Raw genomic sequence first — 11549 nt, forward strand, 5'->3', positions numbered from 1 at the left:
TGGCTTTGGAAAGGCCCTGAAGCGGAGAATGATTTTTGCATTTTTAAGTGATTGAAAAAAAACGAGAATATTTTGTGATCTGTGAAAAGTACACAAAGTTCAAATTTCAGCGTCTATAGTTTTACTGGAAGATGGCCAGATTTATCCATATTTTCTATGGCTGTTGTGCTACAACACGGAGGGCTGCTTGGCCCCTCTCAAAAACAATATTTGACCACCAGTGTTCTAGAACACGGAGGACCCATGCTACAACACCCTTCTAACCGCCCCCCCTTCCGCCTCCAGCCACCTCTTAAGCGTTAGTCACCAGCAAGATTCTTGGAGCTGACATGGAGGGAGGGCGTTATAATAATGAATTGTACCACATGGGAAAACAGAGACCCAAGACAGTAAATTTCTATATAAGGGAACATGACTGTTTCTGTCACATACTAGAGTAACGTCTGAATTTGTTTCCCGATCAGAAAAGAGGGCATCATCGCGGCCTCTGCATGGTTGCGTATAAGCATGAAGGCACTTGGAAAGCTATCAAGGAAACAAATGTTCCGGGGGTGTTTTTTGCAAGGAGATCCTCTGAGTTTAGATGTAGACTGTGAACCTTTAAGCGTAGGCGCCTGAGCCCCTCTGCTCTGGCCCTTTTTTTCTCCCTGGGATCATATGGCTCTCTTTCTCTTCAATCCCCCCCACCCCACACACACTCTCTCTCTTTCTCTCTCCAGGCTAAAAAAGCTTCAGAGAAAATCAGAGCTCAGGTATGCAGGCCTAGATTAGCCCAGCCCAGCTCTCTCCAGTTCACCAGCCAGCTGCCGGGTCAAAATAGGACCCCTTCAGGTGACAAGAATGACTCAGCAGGGGCCTAGGCAGGAACTGAGATAGGGGAAGCACTGGCAGGAACAAATCCCCTGCAGTAGCAGGAAGCTAACAAAACCAGTACGTTAAGGACGCAAATAGGTGAACAAACAAAAAGTAATTTAAGTCAACTTTAGGCCACGGGCAGACTGAAGGCCCTGCGCCATCGCAGGCCTTAAATAAAGGTGTGCCCAGCTTCTGGGAGAAAAAAAAAAAACGCCCAAGGTCTCTCCTAAAGGTCCCTTTCGCTTATGACAAATGTCACCGCGGCTCGACTGGGCCCTCGAAACGGTTACATAGGAGCCTTTGAGGGGTGCAGAAAACTGCGTGTCCGTGATTATCAGGGAGACTTTGAGGGCACAGTAATCTCTCGAGAACAGGAAACCATTTTCCTTGCTAGCTCTGAGATTTTGCTTTGCTAAGGCGGCTGCAGCTTCCCTGCCCCCCTCGCACCCCCCGCCGCTGCTGCTGCTTTAAGCAACCACGCCCCGCGGGCCCCAGGCTTCTTGGCCCTGGGGCTCGCAGCCCCCGCGCAGCCTGCACACCGCGCTCTCATCCGCCCCACCCCCGCGCGGGCCCAACCGCCCCCGCGGACAGCCTGGGGAGTGACGCCTAGCGCCTGCGCCTCACGAACTTCCTGCTGCGGAACGCCCCACCCACTCCCAAGAAGCCCGCCTCCGAAGAGCGCGTAAGGCCCTCCCGTTGCACGCTATTGGTCCAAGCTGCGGAGCCGTTGGCTCCCAGGCCCGCCTTTCCTCCGCCTCTCCCGTTTCCCAGGGCGGATGCGCCTGCGCTCAGCTGCCTGGGCGGGCTGAGAGGCGCGGGTTGAAAAGTCTCGTTCCAAGTTTGGAGAGGAGAGAGAGGAGAGCGTCTCAGACCTCGCTACCCGCAAGCGGGGAGGAGGCAGAAGAGAAGAGCGCGGCGTCTGGGTACAACCCAGACGGCCAGACTGAGCTCAGGCTTGCCGAGCTAGGAGTGCGTAACGTGCCTGGGAAAGGCAGGAGCGCCTGCGACCGGGTTGCTCTTGACTAGCGAGAGAAGTCCGAGGCGGCAAAGGGGGGCGAACGACCCGACGCAAGATGGCGAGTAAAGAGAGTAAGGAGGCCCAGCGGGGCGGCGCGCGCCAGGGCTACGGGGGGCGGCGGGCGCGCGCCGAGGCTACAGGGGGCGGCGGGCGCCGGAGGCCTCGGCACGCGCCGACGAAAGGCGCGAATTGGCGTGAGGAGCAGGGGGCGGGGCTGGGCGCGAGACTAGCCGCGCGCCTGGAGGGGGCCTGCGCGAGACCAGGCCTGGTCGCCGAGGGCCGTGAGCACTTCCGGAGCCGGGCGCGGGGCCGAGGGGTAGGCCCCCTCCCCCCACCAGCCCCCCCCAACTCGCGGCCTAGCTCCCTCCGACGCCCTTGGCTCGGGGGCGCAGGCGGTGGCGGCGGTGAAGTAAGCGCAGCGAATTCTTCCGTGCGCGCGTTCGTCGTCCGTCTCGGGGTCGCGGCCCTTGTCCGTGTTGGGAGAGGGGGTGGGGAGGATCTGGAGCCCGCCGGACTATGGCTGCCGAGGTTCGCTTGGTGGGAGCTGGGGCCTCCTCGGAGGTGGGGGTGGAGGAAGCAGGCCTATGGGCTGCTGCTACACGTGGATTTTGTCTATTCGAGTGGGTCGTGGCAGCCGTTTACAATACAGGTCATCTTAGAACAGGTGCGAACAGCTATAAAAAGGTTGAAGATCTCGATGTTAGTGCAATTAATGACCCAATTCGGAAAGCGCAGGGATCCTGATCTTGAAAGTGGAGGAGAAAACGCTTCCTGATGTTAGTCTTCTCACTTTCTGGGAGAGCAGTTGGTGTGCACATAATAGGTAAAAGGAAAGAATAGATAAGGTGTGGCCGTTTCGAGGTGACCTCGAGTATCCATACCCATGCTTTGACTCCGATCCTTCTCAGCCACTTAATTGTGGGCTTTCTCCAAATTTCAGTGTTTGAAGATACTGTGGAGGAGCGTGTCATCAACGAAGAATATAAAATCTGGAAGAAGAATACGCCGTTTCTGTATGACCTGGTTATGACCCATGCTCTTCAGTGGCCCAGTCTTACCGTTCAGTGGCTTCCTGAAGTGACTAAGTAAGGGTTTCTGGCAACTTCTGTTTTGTGTAGATTTAAGTACCGTTTTAAATTTCTAGATATTGTTGCTGGTTTTTTTTTTACACACAAAACATAAATATGTAATCAGTTAGGCTGAGGGTGAGTCGGCAAGTGGTTATGTTCAAAACTTAAAATGGGTTCTAGCATAGAGATGTGTTGAGCGGACATAATATTGTGATACTAATGCTGTATAGAGGAAATGCTGAATGTTTTGCCATTCCATGAACTGTATTGTATTAGACCAGTATCTCTGGACTCCAGATTAATAACATTATTTTCAAACTTAATAGGAAAGATTACATACATAACAAATTAAAAGCTATTATGGCTTGGTACATTTTGGTAACAGAATTCAATGTGAATACACATATATTTAGTTACTATTACAAGGAAAAGAAATTTGGCAGTAGTTAACCAAAGAAAAAGAATCCTTTGGTTTCAGTATAGAATTCAGGTTGAGATTCTTGTTAAGTGATTTTCTTGAATATTTGTAAAATTTGGCGTAATTGCTGATGTTCATGGAGCACTTAGAATAATAAGACCTGATACATCTGAAGAGTTGAAGCCTCATAACAGGACTACAATTGTATAATTGTGGTTCAGGGATTTACCAATGAGGAAAAGGGCTAAGAATTTTTTTAAAGATTTATTTATTTATTATATGTAAGTACGCTGTAGCTGTCTTCAGACACACCAGAAGAGGGCATCAGATCTCATTACAAATGGTTGTGAGCCACCATGTGGTTGTTGGGATTTAGACTCGACCTCTGGAAGAGCAGTCAGTTCTCTTAACCACTGAGCCATCTCTTCAGCCTCTTTATTTTTTATTTTTTTAAACATTCTTTTTAAAAAGATTTATTTTATGTATACGAGTACACTGTAGCTGTACAGACAGTTGTGAACCTTCATGTGGTTGTTGGGTATTGAATTTAGAACCTTTGCTCACTCCAGTCAACCCTGCTTTATCAGTCCCAGCTTGCTCCAGCCCAAAGATTTGTTTATTATACATAAGTACACTGTAGCTGGCTTTAGATACACCAGAAGAGGGTGTCCAATTTCATTACAGATGGTTGTGAGCCACCATGTGGTTGCTGGGATTTGAACTCAGGACCTTTGGAAGAGCAGTCAGTGCTCTAAGGGCTGAGAATTTTAAGTACTGTACTCAAGCACAAACTACTGGTGATCTCATAGGGCCAAACCGGTTGGCTCCAGAATCAGGCCACCTCCTTCACTAGACTACCTTTATCATCTAGGCATGTGCCTTTTCTATAGGAATATGGACACATACCTTAAAAGTGTATTGAATTTTTGTATTGTGAACCTATAATTAGGGTTAAATAAAACTAATATACAAGGAAGATTTTGTGACCAATGGTAAAGGAAGCCAGTTTTAAGCAAAATCACTTGTAAGGGCTAGATTACATATATGAATATTGACTTGCCAGATATGGACTTTCCATCTCAAAAATCTCATGTTTTTTATTTGCAGGGTTTTTTTTATATTAAAATTCCATTTTAAAGGTCTACATTTCGCTGGGCAGTGGTGGCGCACGCCTTTTAATCTCAGCACTTGGGAGGCAGAGGCAGGAGGACTTCTGAGTTCAAGGCCAGCCTGGTCTACAGAGTGAGTTCCAGGACAGCCAGGCATATACAGAGAAACCTTGTCCCGAAAAACAAAACAAAAAAAGTCTATATGTCCAGTGAGAAGAATCCTGAATTGCAAAATAATGGGTGCTTATAGGCATCGATTTTATTTTTCCAGCACTGAAGGTGGTTCAAACCCAGGGCTTCAGCATAGTAGGCATGTGCTCTGTGGCTAAGCTGTGTTTGAACAGATTCTAAAATAGACTGAGGGTTGGCAAGGTGGCCCAGTATGGTAGAAAGCATTGACTCCTGCAAGTTATCTTCTGATCTATGCATGCACACTGTTGTAGACATACATATCTACACACAATAAATAAGTAAATAGTACAAAAGATTGAGCTAGGTGTGGTGGCACATGGCTGTAATTCTAAGTTATAGGCCTGCTTGAGGTATACTGTTTTTCGAGACAGGGTTTCTCTGTATAGCCCTGGCTGTCCTGGAACTCAATCTGTAGACCAGGCTGGCCTTGAACTCAGAAATCCCCCTGACTCTACCTCCCAAGAGCTAGGGTTAAAGGAGGGTGCCACCGTAAGATCATGGTTTTTTTTTTGTTGTTGTTTTTTTTTTTTTTAAGATTTATATGAGTACACTGTAGTAGCTGTGTTCAGATGCATACCAGAAGAGGGCATCAGATCCCATTACAGATGGTTGTGAGCCACCATGTGGTTGCTGGGAATTGAACTCAGAACCTCTGGAAGAGCAGTCAGTGGGAAAACATTGCTATACTTCAAATAAATCTTGAAAAAAATTAAAGAATAAAAACAAATGTATCTATTAACACGAATATTCAAATTCTTTGGAATTTTGCTGCATTTGTCTTTTTTTCTGTTAATCAGAACTTAAAAATTATCAACAGTTCATTTTTTAAAATCGTTTTTACTTAACTGAAGCATAAAGAAGAGTGGGGACTTTTTTGTTTTGTGTTTTTGTTTTTTAAAAGACATTTATTATAAATATGTACACTGCAGCTGTCTTCAGATGCACCAGAAGAGGGCATCAGATCTCATTACAGGTAGTTGTGAGCCACCATGGGTTGCTGGAATTTGAATACAGGACCTTCTGAAGAGCTGTCAGTGCTCTTACCTGCTGAGCCATTTCGCCAGCTCTGAGATTTATTTCATTTTTCAAGACAGGGTTTCTCTGTAGCCTTGGCTGTCCTGGAACTCACTCTGTAGATCAGGCTGGCCTCAAACTCAGAAATCTTCCTTCCTCTGCCTCCCAAGTGCTGGGATTAAAGGCACGGACCACCACTGCCTGGCTTTGTTTACTTTATGTATATGAATACACTGTAGTTCTATACACCAGAAGAGGGCATCAGATCCCATTACAGATGGTTGTGAGCCACCATGTGGTTTCTCAGAACTCAACTCAGGAACTCTGGAAGAGCAGTCAGTGCTCTTAACTGCTGAGCCATCTTAGCAGCCCAAGAGTGGGGACTTTGATGCCAGAGACCTAGGCTTGAGTCTTGCCTTTGCTTATTAGCTTTGTGTGCTAAGGCAGGTTGTTTAGACTCTGTCTTTCTTAGTTGTTTCATCTACAGATAACTGAAGATGCTAGTAGTACTGTCTTACATTTGGGGAAATTAATAAATAAGCTCCTGCATGGTAAGTGTCTTGTGAAGAATAAAAACACAGTTAAGTGATGACATAACTTATTTCCTACTTCATCCTGATTTTACACAAGGCTTTATTATATGTACAGTGTTCTGTCTGTATATATGCCTTCAGGCCAGAAGAGGGCACCAGATCATATAGATGGTTATGAGCTATCATGTGGTTGCTGGGATTAGAACTCAGGACCTCTGGAAGACCAGCCAGTGCTCTTAACCTATTGGTCATCTCTCCAGCCCTTATTTATTTATTTATTTATTTATTTATTTATTTATTTTGTTTTTGTTTTTGTTTTTGTTTTTCGAGACAGGGTTTCTCTATATAGCCCTGGCTGTCCTGGAACTCACTCTGTAGACCAGGCTGGCCTTGAACTCAGAAGTCCTCCTGCCTCTGCCTCCCAAGTGCTAGGATTAAAGGCATGTGCCACCACCGCCTGGTTCAGCCCTTATTTATTTTAAAGAAAGGGTCTCGCTATGTAGCCCTGGCTGGCCTGGAGCTCACTGTGTACCTAAGGCTAGCCTTGAACTGTTACACCCCTGACTCAGCTTCTAAAGTACTGGGATTTAAAGTGTGTGCCATCATGCCAGGCCTGTTCAGAAATAATTTTAAGGGTTAAAATGCCATTTTTTAAAGACTTCAATGAAAGCTTTTTTCTTCAGACATGGTTTCTGTATTTTTGACTACCCCAAAACTCATAGATCTGCCTGTCTCTGTCTTCTGAAAGGCTTATGTTATCATACCCAGTAAACTCTTTTTAATGTTACCATTGTATTTTACTTAGAAGGGTTTTTAAACAGATTTATTTATTTTATGTATATGAGTACACACTGTAGCTGTACAGATAATTGTGAGCCTTCATCTGGGTGTTGGGAATTGATTTTTAGGACCTCTGCTTCTCTATGGTAGACCCCGCTATCTTAGTCCCTGACTGCTCCGGCCCAAAGATTATTATAAATAAGCACTGGAGGTTGTAAGCCACCAACCATGTGGTTGCTGGGATTTGAACTCAGGAACTTCAGAAGAGCAGTTGGTGGTTTTACCCCATGAGCCATCTCACCAACCCTAGAAGTTTTTAAAATTCAAGACAGAGTGTCCCTTATGACATGCTTGGGAGCAGATTCTGCATTTTGGAGAATTTTATTTGCATATATTTAATGTGTTATCTTTGGGATGAGTCCCAAGTCTGTATACCCTAAAAATAATTTTACACTGTATTTTTAATTGCACCTTTGCTTTGATTAAATAGTCACATGAGATCAGGTGGGGAATTTTCCATAGGTATCCTTGTATTCAACAAATATCAGATAATTGGAGCATTTTGAATTAGGGGTGCTTAACCTGTAATTTTGTATGTTACCCTTAGCATTTAATTTTACATTTATTTATATGGGGATGGATGCACTATGGTATGTTTTGTAGGTAGAGGACAACATTCAGGAGTCAGTTCTTCTATCATGTGGGTTCTGTTCAGACTCAGTGTGAGGTTTAACACTTAGCTTAACCAAAGATAAATAAGTTACATATTGAGATTTTTTTAAACACAGTTGTTTTATGTAGCTCTGCTTGGCCTAAAACTTGCTGTGCAGACTCACTTAGAGGCCTCTGCCTCCCAAGGGGGTGAGATTAAAGACATGCACCACCATGTTCTACCTTACAAGTGTTAACTTGTATACAAAGAAATTGTGAGATAAAATTGTGGGGTGTTCAGAGGTTTGGCAGTTATAAGAAAACACAAAGCACATGAAATATTGAATCTTGAGGACTGCTTGCTGTATGGTGCTTTGTTGGGTTTCATTTTGAGGGTAAGGATTGACTCTTAGTTTATTGCTATACTCAATGAAGGGAAATTTTGGTTGATTTTTACAAAACGTCTGTCTTGGAGTAACAAGACCATACTTTATCTCATGTCCTCCTGCTTATATTTGATATACTTTATAATGATTACTTGGGCTTGTCTGAACAATTGAATTAGCTTTTTGAAAAGTTTTTTTTTTTTTTTTCGAGACAGCGTTTCTCTGTGCAGCCCTGGCTGTCCTGGAACTCACTCTGTAGACCAGGCTGGCCTCAAACTCAGAAATCCACCTGCCTCTGCCTCCCAAGTACTGGGATTAAAGGCATGCCCGGCAATTGCCTGGCAACTTTTTTTTTAAGTACTATTTTTTAAATTTTATGTATGAGTACACTGTAGCTGTATTCGGCACACCGGAAGAGGGCATCAGACCCCATTGCAAATAGTTGTGAGCCACTATTTGTTGCTGGGAATTGAACTTAGGATCTCTGGTTGACATATTTTTATTAAGAATGTATTACAAAGCCAATTGTGGTGGCACATTAATCTCAGTACTTGGGAGACAGACAACAGGACCTGGTCTACATACAAAGTTCTAGGACAGCCATGGCTATATAGGCCCTGTTTCTCAATACAAAAAAGAATATATTGGAGACTCTACTGTCAATATGCTGACACATATCCATTCTTTATGAAGATGTGACACAATTCTCATGAATATAGTTTATGTCACTGTTAACTTGTTTGTTGATGGGTATTTACTTAGGATATTTTTGGTCCTTTGCTGCTATAAACAGTGCTACTGGAAATAATCTTATAATATAGCATATTTTTGTGATTATTGGGTCAGTTTCTTAGCATTGCAGTTTTAAAAGGATTTTGGTATTAAAGATAGATAGGGTCTTTATAAACTTGAGTTAGGGTCTATCTCACTGTGTAGCTCTGGCTGCCATGAATGACTAAATCCCTGTGTGGACCAGGGGTGGGGTCTACTACTTCCAGAGATCCACCACCTGCCTCATCCTTAGAGTACTGGAGTTAAAGGTGTGTACCACCATGTCTAGCATAGATTGTTTTGTCATCAGTGCCTTTGAGTGTGTCCAGTATTGAGGAAAATAATGAGTTTAGGAAAGTTGGTTGGTTTTTTTCCTGATTTTTGAGATAGGGTATTTTTTCTGTATAGCCCTGGCTGTCCTGGAACTCACTCTGTAGACCAGGCTGGCCTCACACTTAGAGATCCACCTGCCTCTGTCTCCCAAGTGCTGGGGTTAAAGGTGTGTACCACCATGGTCTGAAGTAGGTTGGATTTAAAGATGGAGATAAAGGACTTTTTAGTAAAACATAATCTTTATGTGAAGCCGGGTGGTGGTGGTATACGCCTTTAATCCCAGCACTTGGGAGGCAGAGGCAGGCGAATTTCTGAATTCGAGGCCAGCCTGATCTACAGAGTGAGTTCCAGGACAGCCAGGGCCACACAGAGAAACCCTGTCTCGGAAAACCAAAAAATAAAAATAAAATAAAATAAATAATAATAATCTTTATGTGAAAAAACAAGTCATGTGAAACTGGAATATTTGAAGTTAGGTCAAAATTTTAAGATTCCTCCAGGTTAGCTGGTACAGTACTTCTTAGGTCAAATGATAGATTAAACTGTCTATCTACCTGCTTTTATTATGCTTACTGGTCTTCATTTTCTTGCTTAACCCCACTAAATGGTCACTTTTCGATTTCTTCCCCATAAAGGTCTCTTGAGATATATTTAAGATCCTTGTAAAGGTTTTAGTTTGTCCATGTTCTATGTTCTAAAGTGTATTATTTAAGGCCTTCCCTGCTCTTTCCAACACTAGAAATTGAACCCAGGATCTCAATCATCAGAGTTGAATGCTATACTACTACTATCAAGCTATATTCGCAATTCTCTACCCTTTTTTTTTTTTTTTTTGAGTCAGGGCTTCTACTTAGTTGTGCACACTGGCCTTGAACTCACTGCATGGTTCTGGCAGGCCATAATCTGTGATCTTGCTGCTTTAGCAGCCTGAATAATTTGAGATTTATAGATGTAGGCTACCCAGCCAAAGGCTAAAATTCCAAGGTTATTTTTCTGAGTAAAAATAAACACATGCCTTCCCTCACCCAAAGCCAAATTATACTTTTGGCTTATTGTGTATGCATCAACCAGTAGCTACCCTCCAAACTTAGTATTGCTTATCAACTCCTACCTATTCTTTTCAGGAGTTGTGTATGTTCTGTTTTACCATAAGCCAAATATTAATTTGATAGAACTTAATTTTGTAAGTCACTACTAAATGACATGTATGGACATAATCTCCAACTCTTTTGGTTATTTAAAATTCACTGATATCCTGGGCAGTGGTGGCTCATGCCTTTAATCCCAGCACTTGGGAAGCAGAGGCAGGTAGATCTCTGAGTTCGAGGCCAGCCTGGTCTACAGAGTGAGTTCTAGGACAGCCAAGGCTACACAGAGAAACTCTGTCTCGAAAAAAACCAAAAAAAAAAAAAAATTCACTGATTTCCTTTTGTACAGGTGAAATTTAGGAACAAACAGATATATGGCCTAACTTGTCTGGTGTTGGGACACCACTTCTCTATGGGACAGTGGGGCACAGTTCAAAATTCTTCTAGATAAGACAATAGGAAAGCATTGTTGATACTTAGCAGTGCAAAACTTGCTGTTTGGTTCATAGTGTCAAGAGGCACTGGCAAGTTCTTCAGCTTCAAGGTGAATTTCCATAGAGTAAGGTGACAGAAACACTTGAGAATGTTCGTTCAGTGCGTAGGTATCATAAACAAAAATAAATGTTTTTATATCATGTCATTTCACTTAACCTATTTTTTAGGTGAAGAAAATGAGACTTGGGAGAGGTTGTACATATAATTGCATATAGCAAGTTTTAGTTTGAGCCAGGATATAAACCCCCATTTTTTCCCTTACTTAACACTTCACTCACTCTATTTATTGCCTCTTACTGGGAAAACAAACATCTAGCATAATAAACGTCAGCTATAGGCTAAATGTACGATTTGAGTGGGAAGTCTAGATATGAGTATAGGATCAGTGATGGACTTCTATCTGGATAGATGTTGGTATGTTTGAGTTGGATCTACTGTCCTTAATGCTGTTCTAGGAAAAGTAGCATTCACAATGATAATTAAGGGCAAGGAAGATGACTCTCTAGGCAGGAAAGAAAAAGAAGCGCTTCAATTAAATGTTTTCTTACATTTGATGAAAGTATGGAGATAATAAAGTTGGTAATTAGACATGGGAAGCAGGTTTGTAGTTGTTCTGTATATATTTGCTAAAGAAATGTTCATGTTAATTTTGAGGGAACCAGACTAAATTTGTTAGCAACTAGAAATTCCTATAGGATTAGTTTGACTTTTTTTCTCCTAAACAGACCAGAAGGAAAGGATTATGCCCTTCATTGGCTAGTGCTGGGCACTCATACATCTGATGAGCAGAATCATCTGGTGGTTGCTCGAGTTCATATTCCCAATGATGATGCACA

General features: G+C 43.2%; 1 protein-coding gene across 1 annotated transcript in view; it reads left to right on the forward strand.

Annotated features, from left to right (window-relative positions):
- The first annotated feature begins 1609 nt into the window (after window positions 1-1609).
- Rbbp7 (RB binding protein 7, chromatin remodeling factor) overlaps window positions 1610-11549 on the forward strand; it is a 16110-nt gene continuing 6170 nt past the window's right edge. Inside the window, exons 1-3 of the mRNA XM_031383844.1 lie at window positions 1610-1944; window positions 2814-2958; window positions 11439-11544. Coding sequence (XP_031239704.1) covers window positions 1929-1944; window positions 2814-2958; window positions 11439-11544 — 267 coding nt within the window. The 5' untranslated portion in view covers window positions 1610-1928. The remainder of the gene's footprint in view (window positions 1945-2813; window positions 2959-11438; window positions 11545-11549) is intronic.

Source organism: Mastomys coucha, chromosome X (assembly GCF_008632895.1).
Source record: "Mastomys coucha isolate ucsf_1 chromosome X, UCSF_Mcou_1, whole genome shotgun sequence".
Classification (NCBI taxonomy): Eukaryota; Metazoa; Chordata; class Mammalia; order Rodentia; family Muridae; genus Mastomys; species Mastomys coucha.